Source organism: Mesocricetus auratus, unplaced genomic scaffold, assembly GCF_017639785.1.
Source record: "Mesocricetus auratus isolate SY011 unplaced genomic scaffold, BCM_Maur_2.0 Super-Scaffold_100010, whole genome shotgun sequence".
In the NCBI taxonomy this organism is placed as follows: domain Eukaryota; kingdom Metazoa; phylum Chordata; class Mammalia; order Rodentia; family Cricetidae; genus Mesocricetus; species Mesocricetus auratus.
The window spans coordinates 42,674,192-42,694,806 of NW_024429194.1; the positions used below are offsets into that span (position 1 = coordinate 42,674,192).

Sequence of the window (20,615 nt, forward strand, 5' to 3'; positions counted from 1 at the left end):
TACTTCTCTTTCCTACTCTATGAGACAAACATCAAATTCAAGTGACAAGCTCACTTGTGAGCTCGTTAGCAAAGAGGCAATCCTTGACAATATGTATACCAATATTTGTTATTATATAATGCCTTCAAAAGAATAAAATACTATTCAAAATTTAAACAATCATATTTAAGTCAAAGGCTTCCTCTCAAACCAAGACCAAATTTATATTCTTGACTTCCAACATACTCAAAAGCCATTCTATACATTTAAAACCATGCTCCTTTGATACTACAATAATTAAATATACTTTCAGAGCTTTCTGTCAGTCTATGTGCTGAAACCTCAAGCACACCACCATGAAACAGATATCATTCTGAGCACAGTTGTTTGTAAAAATTACCTTTGATGAAGGCATCGCTTATTGAGAGCTGTTGTCCTCCGGTGTCAGAAACCAAATACTCTGCAAACCAGGAAGAGAAGAGAGAAGAGGAAGGAAAGACATATGACTTCAATATGCCAGCATAATTATGCAGCAAAACACCTACACACAGTGTGTATTACTCCTATGAAACTCATCACTGTCCAACATATTTAAGAAACAGTTTTACTAAAAATGCCTCTTTACACATGTTCTATATATTTCCTACTAAACTAATTTCAGTAGACTTAAGTTGACAATAGAACCATTAAACAATTTGCCTTGGTTCAAATGTCAGACATTTTAGCAGATATTTTTTCAAATGATGTTTAGTTGCCAAAACAGAACTAATTTTAAAAACTGCTTCCATGTTGAAACATGGAAATTGGGGTAACCTAAATCTGTGTTCCTGGGCCACAGTCACTCAAAATGGCTCCAGAATAAACTCTCCTGTTCCTTTAAAAAAAAAAACACAGAAAAAACAAAGGTCTTTAGTGAATATATGATAAGCCTTAAAATATTACACCACTTTCCTTATGTATTACTGCATTATTTAATGAATAAAAACTATATAGAGTATTTTGTAGAAGATGACACCTAAGAAAACAGTACAAAAGCTTTTAACATCAGAATATATGCAATGAAATAAATTCATATGGCAGGGGATATAGATATAATTCAAGGAATTTTTGTTGTTAAATTTTAAAATCAGTTTTTGGTTTTTTAAGACTACCAAATCTTTACCAGAAGATAACTGATGAATACACTCCGAATGCTTTCAAAACATTTAAAATCTAAACACTTTTCTACAAGAGACACTCTCTAAGTGAACTTTCTTCTAAGCACGGCTCAGAGGAGTGCTTTCTAATATGCAAATTAAACCACAAGGCATCAACTATTTTAAAGTGAATATTCTCCACAAAAATTTTTTCAGTTCATTTTCAAGCCAATATATTCACCCTTCCAGCAAGGAAGCAGAGAAAATATTTTATTTAAAAAACTGAACTGCATCATATAATAAATCAGGAATGTAGATAGATCTAATTTGTTCTATACTTTATTCTTGGTAGAAATAACCAATGCTAAATCCTGTTAGTTCAACTAATGAATTGTTGTTTAAAAGCCCTACTTCTCATACTAAAACTTAAATATCAAATTCTAGAAATGATGGTTTACTCCTCACATTATGGAAAAATTCAAATACACAAAAAGTCCTATATACTGTCCACCTAGATTCAGTAACTATAAAACTTGTTACAAGTAAGACTTGTCATATCTGTTTCTTCTACATATCTGCACATGCTTTTAAAGTTACCCTGGGGCTAGAGAAATGGTTCAGGGGTTAAGAACATCTGCTGTTTTTCCAGAGGACCTGGGTTCAATTCCCAGCACCCACATGTGGCTCACAACTGTCTGTAATTCCAGTTCTACAGTACCTGACACCTATACTCACAGACATATACACATATATGTAAATAGAAAAGTTTTTAAATGCAAGTTATTCCAATTATTTCAAGTTACACACAACACTTTTCAAGTAACATCTCAGTATGTCTCTCTCTCTATAGCTACCATATTATTTACATACTTATGAAAACATACAATACTGTAATAATCACAGAAGTGATCTATATTCAAATTTATCTATTTGCATGGTATCTTTCATAGACATATCCTTGGAAATTGGATCCTATAAGGTTCATACATGGAATTTTCTTGCCATGCCTCCTCATTCTCTTTTCATCTACTTTCTTTTCACAATAATGAATTTTGACAGAACCAGGCAAATGTCCTATACAATGTCCTACATTCTAGATCTGATCCAGTGTTTCTCCATGGTATGCTTAACTTGCTCCTTAATCTCATGTTTTCTATGCATAGGAAATCCATTCAAAGGGCTTACAGAGCCATGGCTTTCACCTATGTCAAGGTCTAGTTACTAACTTTCTAAGAATGATTCAGAATCCTGCTTGCAACACAAAGTATATTTTAATAATACAAATCTTCAAAAAAAAGTGAAAAATTGCTAAACCAGAAAGTACACTAAGTTTTGTGAACTTTTGGGGCTTTCTTACATAATATAAAAATCAAGAGTATGAATATTTCAGTCGTTTTATGTCAGGGACCCATAAAGATGGCTCCACTTCATCCTGGCTCAAGGTCAGAGTTCAAAACTGCCCTTAGTAAGTCATAAGACCTAAAGGTCTAAGGCGTGGCTACAGTAGGATGTTTGATCTTGTCCTTGGGTGTCTTATCTAAATAACAACAGACTTGGTTTGAGTTGTGGTTACTCTTGACCCTCAAGGCCAGATAACGAGAAATTGAATCTAAGGTGTGGTTACAGAATTCTTGGAGAATTGAGAAAGAACGCCTGCTCCGTGTACATGATACTATGTTCCCTTTTTGGTTAATGTATTTAAGAATGGTGAATAATAAACTTGGGGCTTCAGTATTCACTGGATTACCCTTCTGACTCTATCCTGTGTCTCTGCCTTTTTAAGTATCTTTACCTGCCCTTTCTCAATCCATACTCCCCCTCTCGGGTACAAACCTGGGGCAAGTAAGCTGGATGCGATTGTAGCCCCACAAAGATGGATTCACACAGTTTTAAAAATTTAAAAATCCAAATTTCATAAGAAATAAATAAAGGGCTGGGCTACAAAGATGGCTCAGTAGTTAAGAGCACTCACTGGCTGTTCTTCCTGAGGTCCTGAGTTCTCTAATGGGACCTGATGTCCTCTTTTGGCATGCAGACATACATGCAGATAGAGCACTCAGATGCATAAGATAGATAGACAGACAGACAGACAGACAGACAGACAGACAGACGAAATAAAGGGCAATCCACCAGAAAAGAACTAATAAGTTGGCTTTCACCTCATGGAAAGATAAAGTCAGCCATCCCTGCTTGCATAGGCAGAAGAACTCTATTCCTTCACAAAACTCTAGGTTACTCTGGCAATCTACTTGTTAACAGTCAGTGTTCAAATTAACTACCACAGAGTAAAATGCTTCCTATTTCAGCTTCACAAGACAAAACAGGAATTCTCATTAGTACAATAAAGGCTAGTGAGAGGGAACTGTGAAGGCAAGTGCAGGTAGAGGCTTTAAGTCTTCACATTACAAGCTAAGACTATCAAGGCTGAAACAACCAATCAGATCCACCTTCTTTCTAGTGGTTACTTCTCAATTGTCTTTGAGCTAAAGGATTGCTCTCATAACTTTAAACTTCTAAGGCCACATTTTCATTTCACAGATTTGGAGCTAAAAGAAAACCTGAAGAACATTAAATTCACCTATTGTCTCACCAGATGTTAGCATCTGTCCTCCATAACCCTGACAGGTGGACATCCAGACTCAAACTGAATACCTCCAAAGCCAAGTGACAGAGGCTCACTGTCCCTGACTACTGTACTTGACTCTTCCATACAAAATTCACATCTTTCCTTTCAGATAGTCTTCAGATACCTTAGCGACAATGGCATTAAGGCTTCATTTCTCCATTTTAAATAGTCCAGCTCCCCTTACTCTTAATACAATGAAGTTTTCAACTAGCATAGGATCCTGCCAAGCCAGCTCTATTTCACCCATCAGAACAGATCCCAAAGTTTACACTGGACCACAACACCAGTCACTTCATTGCTGTTAAAGAAATACATTGCATTAGGACAGGAAAGGAGAGAACTTTTGCTACATAAATGAATCTTCAGATAATTAAAATTTATAATCATCTCGCCAGGCATTGGTGGTGCACACCTTTAATCCCAGGACTCAGGAGGCAGAGGCAGGCGGATCTCTATGGATTCGAGACTAGCTTGGTCTACCAAGCGAGTTCCAGGACAGCCTCCAAAACAATACAGAGAAACCCTGCCTTGAAAAAACAAAACAAAATTTATAATCATCTCTTCTCATGCCCATTTACTGAATAAATCAATCCTGGCCAATTGATGTACAATGTAAAAACTTTAGTCCTTTTTCACATAAATCACCAAAATGGCTTTCTCTACAGCATTCATAGTAAAGCATGTTATGTCTAACTACATTGTTTTATTTTGAATATATTGAATTTCATCTTAAGGTCAACCTATCACTTAAGAAAAAATTTTAAATTCCAATTCTGCTATGTAATGTTAGCCATGCCTTCTAGACTTAAAGATGTGTGGATTTGAAAAACACAAAAAAACGTAGATCCAAAAAAGTTGTTGATCACACCCTGCCACAATGATGAATAATTCAATACTTTTACATTTTTGTATTGTGTGTGTGTGTGTGTGTGTGTGTATCAGTGCATATCTAGAAATCAGTAGACAATTTGAGGAAATTGATTATCTCCATCTACCATGTGGGGCCAGGGATTGAAGTTGAGTCCTCAGGCTTGTGAGGAAATGCCTTTACTCACTGAGCTAGTTCACTTTCTTAGAACTATTTTTAAAAAATACAATCAAAGTATATGCATATATGGAAGTATCACAATGAAACTCATTATTCTAGACAGTTACTACACACTTACAAAAACTAATGAACAGGGACTGAAGAGTTGGGTCAGTGGTTAAGAGCACTGACTGCTCTTCCAAAGGATCTGGGTTCAATTCCCAGCACCCACATGATGGCTCACAACCATCTCTAATTCTAGTAAATCCACTGGCCTCTTCTGGCTTCTGCAGGCACCAGGCATACACATGGTATACATACATACATGCAAACAAAACACCAATATACATTAAAGTATGTGCTAGGACAGGCTCCAAAGCTACACAGAGAAGCCCTGTCTCAAAAAAAAAAAAAAAACAAAGCAAAACACAGGAAAATGTAAATGAAAAATGTTTATAAAGTACTGAACAGAAACTGAGGAGATAACTCAGTCTGCTAGCCACACAAGCATGAGAACGTAAATCTAGATCCCAAGTACTCATTTAAAGGAGTCGGGATGAGCACCACACGCCTGTAATCCCAGCACTGAGGAAGTGAAACAGGACCCCTGGGGCCTGTTGGCCAGGTAATCTAACCAAATCAGTAAGTTCCAGGTAAAGAGCAAATTGGATGGAGACATCCAATGTTGACCTTTGGCTCCTCCATACATACATACAGACAGACAGACAGACACAGACACACACAGACACACACAGACACACACACACACACACACACACCATACCTCATATAAGCATATGCCCCATAACCCCTACACAAAGTGTTGAACAAATGAATAAACTGACTATAAGCATGACAAGCCCTCTAACAAAATCTAGCTAGGAGGCTCTTCTTCCTGCTGGTATCAAACTGATAATGATCATTTCAATATTTTGTACGATCATTCAAGCAAGTTACACAACTATATGTCAATATTAATAACAGCACTGCTGAACTCCTACACTTACCAAACACACTATGCTTTGCGTGTTTCCATACAAAAATAAAATTCACAGTGGGCAGAATAGTAGGCGTCAGAGACCAAGAAGAATAGGGAAGTATTGGTCTAGGGTAGGAAGTTTCAGTTACATAGGGGAACTGAAATCTACTTTATAGCATAATGATTGCAATTTAATAAAGTGTAGTAGATATTTCAAAATTACTAAGAAAGTAAATTTTGAAGGTTCTTGTGATAAAAAAAAATGGGCGGTTACTGCAATGGCAAATGTTAACTGGTTTTACTGACTCATTCCTTTATATACATATGTCACTGCATCACTTTGTACCATATAACTAATACGAATGTAATTTATGAATATGTGAAAATAACAATAAAACCTATTAGTCTATACTATTAATCTACACCAGTAAGTGTTGAACAATCTTGACTATGGGTAAGTAAAGATTTAGAACATCCTTTGCCTACTGACATCAAACAGATTATTATAAAGGTAATCCAACTCCATAGCCTGAGCTGTCCTATATTTTCTTACATTTAGTTATATATTTGAGGAGGGGAGTGGCACATACCTATGCCTTAACACGTTGAAGCCAGAAGGCAACCTCCATGAGCTGGTTCTTGTTTTATTCCATATAGAACCCAGGTCATCAGGCTTGGTGACAAACACCTTTACTTACTGAGCCATCTCCCAGACAAGCACAGCAGTCTATGACTTTAAGAAATACCTATGACTGATGGTGTTGTCCTTCTGTATATATGACCACTGGCTTCAACTATCTCTTTTACACATTTCATTGTCATCTTTGCCAACAAAGTTAATGCTTTAGCAACATCAAAATAATAAGAAGAAGATAAGAATAACTTCTTATCACCATTAAGATAGAAAAAGTTTTATTTCAAAGTGACTTTAGCTAACCAACGCAGGGACCCAGTCTACACAAATCCTTTTGAAATACCATAGTATACTTTACTCAGTCAACTTCTTATAATTTTGTTACCTTCCAAAGCCATATCAAAAAAACACTTAAAAAAAAAAAGTCGTGCCACCTAACAATACAGTCAGCTAGCGTCCTATTCTGTAGAAGTCTTCAAAGACAGTAGACTCTAGCTCCATGACCACAGATAACTTCTGTTATTAAGCTGGCAAACAGTCTGCCAAGATCTGACCAGTTATTTAGACTAACCACGAACTCTCAGGTTCTTTGTTTTCTCAGACTTCATTTCCCTTATCTATGTATCTTTTCTGGTAACATTAATTTTGACAGATAAATACATCTACTTCTCTAATAACTTGGCTGATTTTTTTCCACGATAAATGGACTCTGTTCTCAGATATCCTTGACCTCCAACTTTGGTACAATACGTATTTTTGCAATCTTGTCATTTTTCTTAACAAATATATAACCTCCTTTCAGATTTATCATCACATGACAGTTGCTACTCACAACTTTTACAATTTTTTAAAAGATTTAAAACCAGACACTTTCCAAGAAGATTCATGGGCTTTTCGACTCTTTTTATTCTCCAGGGAGTTACAACGGGATTGGCAAGAAAAAAAAAAAAAACATCACTTTTGAAGCCTCCAGTTCTGTTCTTCACCAAACATCCTGAGTTGTTTCCCAAAGTAAAGGTGTGCTGGCTCAAGGGTACACCCTTTGCCAGTAGGAATTCTATGATGAAAGGTTACTTTTTTCAAAATTTTTAGGACATCCTTAACATTCCAAGAAGCAAAATCACCAGCACAGCAGCTACTTTATACTCTGCTTTCAGCAAAATGCAATTGCTAGCATACATGTTTGGAGGACAGACGTCATGTCATGACAGAGTCATGCTGAGCACATCTCTATTAAAAGCCTAATCTCTTGTAACTGCAGTATACAGTGGATTTTCCTAAGGGTCAGATCTGCCACACTGCCCTTCACACATTCAAATGTTCTCCATCATGTTTCAAACTTCTGTACTGAGGATCCCCATCACCGTGTGGATTTTATATTCACTTACAGTCAAATCTTTCTCAGTCTCTCTCAGTACCTTATTTTTTTAATAAAAAGCACTTTTTATTATCATGATTACCTTAATTGACATTTTATCACATCTTGACAACAGTTTATATCAACAATTAGGAGAAATTTGTTGAGGGAATGTAAATGTTTCAAATTATATTATTATAAACCTTTAGATTCTATATATTCTTTGTGTTATTTTTAAGTTCAAAGTAAAGAGTAGCAAAGAATTAGGCAAGCACTTCAGAAGCAATTCAGTTTTAGAGAGTTAAATGTCTAAAACTCAAACACTGGATAAAAACATGGAATTAAGTGCCTTATTTATAATAAAGATGTTTGGGTTATTGTAATGGACTCCCATAATTTCTTATTTTATTTTCTTTGAAAAAATGGTAAATTAAGCTTACTCTTGAAATTAGCTTTTAATTGCATCTAGTAACATACAACTCATCCTTCATTTTTAAAGAGGAGCAATCCATCCATGCTGCTGTGTTACATAGTAGAAACTGTTCTCTACCTTTCCCTTTACATCTTGTTTTTGTTTGGGGGGATTTTTATTTTTAATGTGGCCATTAGTATTTTTGAGTTTGCAAACCAAAGCATCAAAAAAGACAGCTAAAATTACAAAAGAACTCATTTTTTACTAGCGAAGAAATTTTAAAATAAATGTAACAGACATAAATGAAAGGTTTCCCCATCTAAGCTCAAGCATCTGAACAGCCTTAAGAAACAGTTGCTGCAGAATAGCACAGGCAAAGAGGCTTTGTAATGTTAAATGAAGAAAAGACAAAAGAAAAGAGCAGAACATCCATGTTATAAATGCAAAGAATTGCCACCTTGGAAGTTGCACATTATGGGAAGAGCAGTCAGATATAGTTCCTTTTAAAGACTATATGATTCAAAGTGGGCATGGTAGTGCAAAGGGAGAAAATAAGAAATAAAAAGAATCAACCAAAAAAGGTGTGGGGAGGAGTACAGGGGGGAATCAGAAATGGTGGAATAAAACCCACTTATGGGAATCAGCCTTATGGGACAAAGGAAGGCAGAGGACAGGCTGTAATGAGACCCGAAGGCCCAGTTCTTTGGCCTGCTTGGAATCCGGGTGATGACTGCCTCCTACCTTTCTGGTCAGCAGGGTGAGGGGGCACATGTGGGTACTTGGAGGGCTTCTTGATATGGAAGTTCACGTTGTCCAGCTCCACGTTCAAGCTGATAGAAGCGGCTGAGTCACTGTCCACTGTGGACTGGAAACTGCTGACTGACGTGCGCTTGCTAGGACTGGCAGAATCTTTTAGTGTTGGCAAGGGGAAAGAAATATAGGGAGAGGGGAGTAAAAATGGGTTTTATCAGGGCATTGGAGGAAAGGAAAAAAACTTTAATACACAAGCCCAATGTGCAATACCAAAATGGATACAGTATTTTCATGTACTTCTGGGTAGACTTAATAAAATTAAAGCATGTTAAATTGAAAATGAATGTTTAAAAGAGGAAATATATTGGAGGTTCTGCACAGAGAGAGTTTGATACCACAGTGAAGAGATAAGAAAGTTGCCTGCTGCGATATTAGCCCAAGAGTTATTTTTAAGCTGCTGCAAACTAGAGACCATGGCAACATCCAGAAATGTCAGCTGACTAACAAGCTAGTGTAAGAAAATACTGTATCTAAGCAAGGATCACTACCATCAGATCTTGACATGAAGTGGGAACCATAAATCATAAACAAGACAATCATTTCATCATACCAGCACAGCAGTAAGCCATAAAAACTAAAACATTAGAAAGTCAAACTTACTAGCCAAATTATCGTCACCTTCTTCAGCAATCTGTTCTGTGTCACTATCATCAAATTTTATGTCTTTAAACCAGGATGGTTCAGAGTGTCCTTCCACAGAATTCACTGAGTCACTATCTGGAGAAGGTGTTTCAGAAAATTCGGTACTCTGAAAGGAATAAAGCAAACCAAGCAACTGACCTTCAGTGACAACACCAGTATATAATAAGGAAGTTGTGGCCTATATTTCTTTAACAACTCAATTAAGTTCACATAACTACATAACAAAAAAGAGGTGCAAAACAATATCATACTGATAACCACTCTTAAATTATAAGTTTCACTAACGGTAAAGCATATGTAGAATTTTACAAATGAACATTTCTTTTATATGTATTTGGCAGTGTTTCACTTCATTCCTTAGTTCTGAGTGAAGATACCATAAAATGTAGTCTAACACTGGCAATTCTAGAACCCCCTAGAAAAATAATCCAATTTTAACAAACTATACCACACCACTTTATGGGGCCATTGGTCATTTCTAACTATGGAGCTTCTAGTATCAGTTTACAAATCTCAGTCTGCAAGCTTCTTACAGTTTTATCATATGGACATGTGCATGAGTGTGTGTGTGTGTGTGTGTGTGTAATCTTTTACACAAGCCAAAAAGAATTGTATCTTTTTTAAAACCTTATCTATAGCTGTGCAGTGGAGGCAGGCAGATCTCTGAGTTCGAGGACAGCCAGGTCTAGGGGAGTTACAGGAAAGCCAGGGCTACACAGAGAAACCCTGTCTCAAAAAATATCTATAAATAATTCTTATAAAATAAATTGTAAGCCAGGCATTAGTGATGCATACCTTTAATCCCAGCACTTGGGAGGCAGAGGCAGGTGGATCTCTTTGAATTCGAGGCCAGACTGGTCTACAGAATGAGTGCTAGGACAGGCTCCAAAGCAATACAGGAAACCCTGTCTCGACAAACAAAAATAAAATAAAATAAAATAGATTGTAGCATTTGGTCATTAGTGAACAATTTGTATACAAAGAGTCAAAATCTATCTCAATAGATAGTATCAAATTTTCAAATCATTTTTATTATATATACTTCATTCCCTCTTAGTTCTAAAATACAGAGAATAAAACAGAAAAGCATTAAAATGAAATGACAAGTAACTAAGTACCAGAAGCCAAGTTTGAGCAAAGCCATGGTACAAAAGCAGTGCTTGATCCTACAAGGAGAGAACTCAGTAGTAGAACACTTCCCTAGCACTGAATCTATTAAGTATTGGAAACAGTCTTTAGGAGATTCAACTACTTTTTATTCCCACTAATGAAAACACAACTTCAAAACGAGTTATTACATTCTTATCAGCAGTATCACTAGTGAATTACCTGCAGTGGTCTATACAGCGCATACTCATCCCTGAAGAGCTGGTCATGATGACTGACACAATCCAACCAACGTCCATCAACCATTGCTTGTCCAATTGCTATAGCTTGTGCCCTAAATTAAGACCAAGAAAAATGAAATTTTAAAAGGTCATACAGAGTATACACGTTGGGCACATGATAAAACACTTTTTTTTCCATTTTCATTTCTTTTCAAATAACAACCTGAAACAAATTAAACTCTTCTAGGTACCGCAACAAAGGAGAACCTACTAGTAAGGTAGCCCTAAAAACAAGCTTAAGCATGCACTGAGTATACAACGCATACATACCCATCCTTAACAAAATAAAAAAGACTGAGAGAGAGGAGGCTGGGAGTCCAGGGAAGCGGCGGTTCTTCCAGCAGCATCAGGTAAACAAGCCGGCTTCCCGGCCTGTGCCCCAGTGCCTGCAGATCCCCTGGGACCTGCACAGAGCTCCCAATCCCGGCAGGAGCCAAGCACCCCAGACTCCCGATCTTCGCTCACACCAACAAGACCAGGAAAGGAGAGGAGGCTGGGAGTCCAGGGAAGCGGCGGTTCTTTCAGCAGCATCAGGTAAACAGGCCGGCTTCCCGGCCTGTGCTCCAGTGCCTGCAGATCCCCTGGGACCTGCACAGAGCTCCCAATCCCGGCGGGAGCCAAGCACCCAGACCCCAGGTCTTCTCTCCCACCAACGAGACCAGGAAACCAGAGGACCCAGGGAGACCAGGGGAGTAGCTGTTCTGGATCAAGTACAACAGGACCCAGCATAGGGTCCAGGGGACCAGGTAAGAGGATAAGCGCCCCAGATTCCTGTTCTTCTTCTCCTCCCACGGGACCAGCATTCGGACAAGGAATAGAAGAACCACCAGATTATTGGACTTGCTACCACCCACCAAAAGGGAACTCTGGTCCCCAGACCAGTAAGGGGCTCTTTCTGTACCCACTAGAAGAAGAGATGGGAAAGAGACAATACAAAAACACAGTCAGCAACAGAAAAACAAATATGACACCGCCAGATTCTAGAGACTCCACACCAGCAAGACCCCAACATTCCAATGCGGACGAAGCAGAAGAGAACGACCTTAAAAGCACTTTCATGAGAATGATAGAGGCCCTAAAAGAGGATATTGGAAAATCCCTCAAAGAAATGGAAGAAAAAACAAACCAAAAAATGCAAGAATTGGAAGAAAAAACAAACCAAAAAAGGCAGAAAATGGAAGAAGAAATGAAGCAAAAAATGCAAGAAATGGAAGAAAAAACAAAGCAAAAAATGCAAGAATTGGAAGAAGAATCATACCAAAAAAGACAGGAAATGGAAGAAGAAACAAAGCAAAAAATGCAAGAAATGGTAGAAAAAACAAAGCAAAAAATGAAAAAAATGGAACAAAAAACAAACCAAAAAATGCAAGAAATGGAAGAAAGAACAAACCAAAACATTCATTAAAGGCTACAAACGGACGAACAGATAAACAAAAAATTGCAAGAAGCAATGCAAACACTGCAAGGGTTGAAAACTGAAATAGAGTCATTAAAAAAAACACAATCTGAAGAAAGGCAGAAAATAGAAAAGCTGGACAAACAGACAGGCACTACCAATACAAGCATTACCAACAGAATAGAAGAGATGGAAGAGAGAATCTCAAGTGTTGAAGATACGCTAGGAGAAATGGATTTATCAACCAAAGAAAACCTTAAATCCAACAAATCCTTAACACAAAACATCCAGGAAATATGGGACACCATGAAAAGACCAAACCTAAGAATAATAGGTATAGAAGAAGGAGAAGAAATCCACCTCAAAGGGGCAGAAGGCATATTCAACAAAATCATAGAAGAAAACTTTCCCAACCTTAAGAAAGACATGCCAATGAAGGTACAAGAAGCCTACAGAACACCAAATAGAGTGGACCACAAAAAAAAATCCCCTCGCCACATAATAATCAAGACCCCAAACATACAGAATAAAGAAAGAATATTAAGAGCAGCTAAGGAAAAAGGTCAAGTAACATATAAAGGCAGACCTATCAGAATTACACCTGATTTCTCCATGGAAACGCTGAAAGCCAGAAGGTCCTGGATAGATATTCTACCTACACTAAGAGACCACGGATGCCAGCCCAGACTACTATACCCGGCAAAGCTCTCAATCACTATAGACGGAGAAAACAAGATATTCCATGACAAAACTAGATTCAAGCAATATGTGTCCACTAACCCAGCCCTACAGAAAATTTTGGAAGGAAAACTCCAACCCAAGGAAGCTAACTACAACCAGAAAAACATAAGCATTAGAGAATCTCTCTCTACCAACAGCCAAAAGAACAAAGGGGTGAAATTCCACACATAATTCCACCAACAACAACCATCGCAAATCGAAGAAGGATGAGCAATCATTGGTCATTAATATCCCTCAATATTAATGGCCTTAACTCACCCATAAAAAGACACAGACTAGCAGATTGGATTCGAAGACAGAACCCTTCCTTCTGCTGCATACAGGAAACACACCTCACCCTTAAAGACAGACATTACCTGAGAATTAAAGGTTGGGAAAAAACTTTTCAATCGAATGGACCCAAGAAACAAGCCGGGGTAGCAATCCTAATATCTAACAAACTAGACTTTAAAATAAAATCAATCAAAAGAGATGAAGGAGGTCATTACATACTCATCACAGGTGAAACCCACCAAGAGGAAGTGTCTATTCTGAACATCTATGCCCCAAATACAAAGGCATCCACATTCGTTAAAAAAACATTATTAGAACTTAAATCTCATCTAAAGCCCCACACAGTTATAGTGGGAGATTTCAACACACCACTCTCACCACTAGACAGGAATACCAAACAGAAACTCAACAAAGAAGCAAAAGGGCTAATAGAAGTAATGACCCAACTGGGATTAACAGATATCTATAGAACATTTCATCCACATAAAAAAGAATATACCTTCTTCTCACCACCACATGGAACCTTCTCAAAAATCGACCACATACTTGGCAACATATCAAACCTCAGCAGCTACAAAAAAATTGGAATAACTCCATGCATCTTATCAGACCACCATGCTTTAAAATTAGAATTCAACAACAACACAAATTGCAGAAAACCTACAAACTCATGGAAATTGAATAATGCTCAACTGCACCATCCCTGGGTCAAAGAGGAAATAAAAAAAGAAATTAAAGACTTCCTCGAATTCAATGAGAATGAAGACACAACATACCCAAACCTATGGGACACTTTGAAAGCAGTGCTACGGGGAAGTTCATAGCGCTAAATGCTCACATGAAGAAACAGGAGAACAGTTATACCAGAGAATTAACATCACAGCTGAAAGCTCTAGAACACAAAGAAGCACACTCCCCAGGAGGAGTAGACGCCAGGAAATAATCAAATTGAGGGCTGAAATCAATAAAGTAGAAACCAGGAAAACAATACAAAGAATCAACGCAACGAAGAGTTGGTTCTTTGAGAAAATCAACAAGATAGACAAACCTTTGTCCAAACTTACCAAACAGCAGAGAGTGAACACGCAAATTAACAAAATTAGAAATGAAAAGGGGGACATAACAACAGACTCTGAGGAAATCCAGAGAATCATTAGGTCATACTTTGAAAACCTGTACTCCACAAAATTCGAAAATTTAAAGGAAATGGATGACTTCCTGGACAGCTATCAATTGCCAAAACTAAATCAAGAACAGATAAGCAATTTAAATAGACCTATAACCCCTATGGAAATAGAAGCTGTCATCAAAAGTCTCCCAACCAAAAAAAGCCCAGGTCCAGATGGCCTCAGTGCAGAATTCTACCAGAAATTCAAAGAACAGCTTATACCAATTCTTCTCAAAGTGTTCCACACAATAGAAGCAGAAGGGTCTTTGCCAAACTCTTTCTATGAGGCTTCAATAACCTTGATCCCCAAGCCACACAAAGATACAACTAAGAAAGAGAACTTCAGACCAATATCCCTCATGAACATTGATGCAAAAATACTCAATAAAATACTGGCAAATCGGATCCAAGAACACATCAAAACAATCATTCACCACGATCAAGTAGGTTTCATCCCAGGAATGCAGGGATGGTTCAACATACGAAAATCCATCAACGTAATCCACCATATAAACAAGCTGAAAAACAAAAATCACATGATCATCTCACTAGATGCTGAAAAAGCCTTTGACAAAATCCAACACCCCTTCATGATAAAGGTCTTGGAGAGATCTGGGATAACAGGGACATACTTAAACATAATAAAAGCTATATACAGTAAACCAACAGCCAACATCAAACTAAATGGACAGAAACTCAACGCAATTCCTCTAAAATCAGGAACAAAACAAGGCTGTCCACTCTCTCCATACCTTTTCAACATGGTACTTGAAGTTCTAGCTATTGCCATACGACAACAAAGGGGGATCAAGGGGATACAAATTGGGAAGGAAGAGGTCAAACTTTCACTGTTTGCAGACGATATGATAGTTTACATCAATGACCCAAAGAACTCTACCAGGGAACTCTTACAGCTGATTAACACCTTCAGCAAAGTGGCAGGCTACAAGATTAACTCAAGAAAATCAGTAGCCCTACTATATACAGATGATAAAAGGGCTGAAAGAGAAATCAGAGAAACATCACCCTTTACAATTGCCACAAACAACATAAAATACCTTGGGGTAACGCTAACCAAACAAGTGAAAGACCTGTATCGTAAGAACTTTGAATCTTTAAAGAAAGAAATTAAAGAAGCCCTCAGAAAATGGAAAGATCTTCCATGCTCTTGGATAGGTAGGATCAATGTAGTAAAAATGGCAATCCTGCCAAAAGCAATCTACAGATTCAATGCAATCCCCATTAAAATCCCAGCACAGTTCTTCACAGACCTTGAAAGAACAATAATCAATTTTGTATGGAAAAACAAAAGACCCAGGATAGCCAAAACAACCCTGTTCCACAAGGCAACGTCCGGAGGCATCACCATCCCTGACCTCAAGCTCTATTATAGAGCTATAGTCCTGAAAACAGCTTGGTATTGGCACAAAAATAGACAGGTAGACCAATGGAATCGAATTGAAAACCCGGGTATTAACCCACACACGTACGAACATCTGATCTTTGACAAAGAAGCTAAAAATATACAATGGAATAAAGAAAGCATCTTCAACAAATGGTGCTGACATAATTGGAGACTGGCATGTAGAAGAATGCAGATCGATCCATGTCTATCGCCATGCACAAAACTTAAGTCCAAATGGATCAAAGACCTCAACATAAATCCAGCCACACTGAACCTCTTAGAAGAGAAAGTGGGTGGTACCCTTGAACAATTGGTACAGGAGACAGCTTCCTGAACATAACACCAGTAGCACAGGCAGTAAGATCAACAATTAATAAATGGGACCTACTGAAACTGAGAAGCTTCTGTAAGGCAAAGGACACAGTCAGCAAGACAAAAAGGCAGCCCACAGAATGGGAAAAAATATTCACTAATCCCACATCTGACAGAGGGTTGATCTCCAAAATTTACAAAGAACTCAAGAAGCAAGTCTCCAAAACACCAAAGGACCCTATTAAAAAGTGGGCTGCAGAACTAAATAGAGAGTTTTCAATAGAGGAGTCTAAAATGGCTGAGAGGCACTTGAGAAAGTGCTCAACATCCTTAGCCATCCGGGAAATGCAAATCAAAACAACTCTCAGATACCATCTCACCCCTGTCAGAATGGCTAAAATCAAAAACACCAATGACAATTTATGCTGGAGAGGATGTGGTGAAAGGGGGACACTCCTCCATTGCTGGTGGGAGTGCCAACTGGTTCAGCCACTTTGGAAATCAGTGTGGAGATTCCTCAGAAAAATGGGAATAAACCTACCACAAGACCCAGCAACTCCACTCTTAGGCATATATCCAAAAGATGCCCATTCATACAACAAAGATGTCTGTTCCACTATGTTCATAGCAGCTTTATTTGTAATTGCCAGAACGTGGAAGCAACCTAGATGTCCCTCACCTGAAGAGTGGATAGAGAAAATGTGGTACATCTACACAATGGAGTACTATTCAGCAGAAAAAAATAATGGAATCATGAGATTCGCAGGCAAATGGATGACACTAGAAGAAACCATCCTGAGTGAGGTAACCCAGTCACAAAAAGAGAAACATGGCATGTACTCTCTCATATATGGATTTTAGACATAGATCTGGGGAGTGCCAGCCTACAATCCTATGGCCAGAGAGTCTGGGAAACAGAAACTTTATTTAGTGGCTGATCGAAGAAGAGGCAGACTCCCTTGGTTAAGTACTGAGCTGAACTCAAGAAAGCCAGTAACAGAGAGGGAGGACTGATGACCAAAGGGATTAAGACTGGGCTGGTTTAACCCCCAGAAACAGCTGACCTGACAAAGGTTAACTCTTGAATCCCAGGCATCAGCCTGGGAATCCAGCATGGGACTGATCAAGACCCCCTGAATCTGGGTGTCAGTGAAGAGGCCTAGGGAATCTATTGAGCCTTGGGCAGCAGATCAGTACCCATCCCAAGTATACACACGGACTTTGGACTCCCATAGAACAATGTGAGGTGCACTCTCACCCAGAACTCTTGGGAAAGGGTCTAGGCCCTGCCCTATATGAAATGACACACTATGGGCACCCCCATGGAGGGCCTCACCCTCCCTGGAGAAATGAGAGGATAACGGGGGGGGGAGGGTACGGGAGGAAGGGAGGGAATGGGAGAGGGACCTGGAACTGACTTGTGAAGCAACCTTGATTCTTATCTAAATTTAAACTGGAAAATAAAATTAAAAAAAAAAAAGACTGAGAATGGCATGGCCCTATACTAAAACAGCTTACAGTCTCGATGAAAAGACAACACAAATATTATAGATATGAAATATATGAATGAAATGGATATAACACATTATAGTATACAAATTTTCACATATTTATAAAGCACTCAGTCAACATTATTTTGCTCAATACCCATAGCTTATTTGCAATACTAAATCATTCCCCTACATTGGCACTAAGGGGTCCAAGTCTCAAAGACTGAAAATTTTGACTAAAGACACAAAAGTAAAAAGAGTTACAGTCATATTAGGACCCAGAGGTTCCCTGTTTACAGCTCCTTCTTTCTTGTTCCTTCTCATGAAAAGAGTATCATACACTAGGAGATAGCTTAACTTGAAAGGTACAGGGTTTGAATGAGAATGTTCCTTGTGGTGGTTTGAAAAGGAATGGCCTCCATAGACTCATGTGCTTGAATGCTTGAAAGGCCCATAGGGATTGGCACTATTCAGAGTGTGGCCTTGTTAGAGGAAATGTGTCACTGTGGAGGCTGGCTTAGAGGTCTCATATGCTCAAGCTATGCCCCATGCGGTACACAGTCTCCTCCAGCTGCCTGCTGATCAAGAACTCTTACCTTCTTCTCCAGCATCCTTATCTCCCTGCATGCCACCATGAAGTTAATGGACTAAACCTGCAACTGTAAGCCAGCCTCAATTAAATGTTTCCTTTTATAAGAGTTGCTCTGGTCTCTTCACAGCAATACAACAGTGACTGAGACAGCTCCCATATTACACTTGGTTCCCAGTTGGTGGTGGTATTTGGGGAGATTTAAGAGATGAAGCTTTGCTGGAGGAATTATTTGCTGGAGGCCAATTTTCACAGTGAAAACCTCTTGCCCTTCTAGCGTGGTTCAAGATGTGAGCTCTGAGCATCCTGTTCCTATCACCATGCCTGCTGCCTGCTGGAATGCTACTATTGCTGTCCCATTTGGTGTTTTGTTTGTTTTGTTTTTGTTTCTGACAACTGAAACAAGCTATAATCATTTGAAAAGACAAACCCTTAACTGGGAAAATGTCCCTACTAGAGCGGCCTGTGGTCAAACCTTTGGAGCATTTTCTTGATTAACGACTGATTTGGGAAGACCCAGCATACTGTAGGTGGTCCCACCCCACGGCAGGTGGTGGTGGGTGTGTAATAAAGAGGCCGAGCAAGCCTATAGGAGCAAGTCAGTGAGCAGCATTACTCAAGGCTTCTGCTTCAGTTCCTGCCTCCATAACGTGACTTAAGTTCCTTGACTAACATTCCCTCAGTGATAGAGTATGACCTGAGAGTGTAAGCTGAAACAAACCCTTTCCCCTCCAAGTTGTTTTTGGTCATGGAGTTGTGTTTTGTTTTTAATTATTTCTTCATTTGCTTGAGATTATAATGACATCATATCTCCCTCCCCTTCCCTCCTCCAAGCCTTCCCATTCATGGCCTCTTTTGTTGTTGTTACATGCATGTATGGTGTTTTATCACAGCAATAGAAACCTTAACATACCCATCATTATGTACTCTAACCCTAACCCTCTGTAACCTTAAGCAAAAATAAATTCTTTCTTCTGTAAATTTCCTTGGACATAGTATTGTATCACAGCAACAGAAAGGAAGCTAACACAAACAGCAATAGATCCTGTCTGCCATTTGTTTTATATGTGATCTATGAGACAGACTAGGTCCCTCCAGACATGAACTATGGATTCAATTCTCAATCCAGGTTGCAATGTCTAGATTACAGAATAGTGGCAAGAAAATACTCTGACCTTAGACTCTAGCTACATTCTCTTATCCAGCTTCCCTAGAGATCCATTTGAAGAATTACTGTATGCTTCAGGGTTTTTAGATCTGTGTTTTTTTGTGCACCTGGATGCTCACATGGTCAAGGGAGTAGTGGGAAGACAGAGATCAACATGGAATATCTTCCTCAATTGATCTCCACCCATCTTTGGAGGGTGTCTCACTGAACTTGAAGTTCATCAATTGCACTTAGCTCACCAGCTGAACCCTCTGGCCTCTGCCTCCCCAGTGCTGAATTATAGGAATGCACTGCTGCACCCAGTTTTTCCATGGAGCTTTTCACCATGTTAGTCCTCCTCTTATAGCATGTAGGTTCAGGAAGTCCAAGCAGATCTTCAAGCTGAGAACAAATGTATTTACCCACTGATTCATCTCACCAGCCACCAGTCCCTGTTTTTAATATGGTAAATGTGACCCCAATCAGGTTCCCTGCAAACATTCTCATCAGATGCAGGAAGCTGAAAAACTTGTTCCTGAAACCATCAAATGCTTAAAATAGCACCCTAACGTCTTCAAATATACACCATTATATCTTCAAATATACACCCTAATCATGAATAAAAATAAATTAATGAATAACTTCAAAACATCTTAAAATTATAATACCTCGTAGCAATGTGTCCATTTCTGATTAGCCAGTTGACTAATTCCTTTCCTACAATGCAGTTGGGATGTGTTCTCAACCAGTAACGGTGATCCTGAAATTCCATCCCGCTGCTGTGATGGCAAATTTTTTTCCACAGATCCTTTAACTGAACACTGTCCTGCAATCACATCAAAGACAATTAGTTGCCCCTAAAAGGGATGCTGGATATCACCTGTTTAGATGTTTCAATATAGTTCTGAGATCTCAAGAGGAATCCCAGTTTAGATTTCTTCACAGTAGCTAAGTGTGATAAGTTATTCAACATAATGGCACATACATGGAAACAGCTTGAATTTGACTAGTGAATTCCAAGCATAGTTTTTTCTCTTCAAAACAAAAGTTTCCCAAGTGCTCCTTCTTTTTCAGTCAATGGCACATATTACTTGTCATTTA

General features: G+C 38.6%; 1 protein-coding gene across 9 annotated transcripts in view; it reads right to left on the reverse strand.

Moving 5' to 3' along the window:
* The window catches only part of Pikfyve (phosphoinositide kinase, FYVE-type zinc finger containing), a 101,985-nt gene that overhangs the window by 48,857 nt on the left and 32,513 nt on the right, over window positions 1–20,615 (reverse strand). For 7 of the 9 annotated variants that reach the window (XR_005879914.1, XR_001196519.3, XM_005070554.4 and 4 more), the window contains 5 exons: window positions 20,183–20,340; window positions 10,935–11,046; window positions 9,564–9,711; window positions 8,892–9,059; window positions 380–439 (listed from right to left, as the gene is read on the reverse strand). Coding sequence is in view for 7 of the 9 variants with exons in the window: in XM_005070554.4 (XP_005070611.1) it covers window positions 380–439; window positions 8,892–9,059; window positions 9,564–9,711; window positions 10,935–11,046; window positions 20,183–20,340 (646 nt within the window). In the remaining 2 variants the exon portion in view is untranslated. The remainder of the gene's footprint in view (window positions 1–379; window positions 440–8,891; window positions 9,060–9,563; window positions 9,712–10,934; window positions 11,047–20,182; window positions 20,341–20,615) is intronic. The other 2 variants (XM_005070555.4, XM_013113751.3) reach the window with 1 other exon arrangement.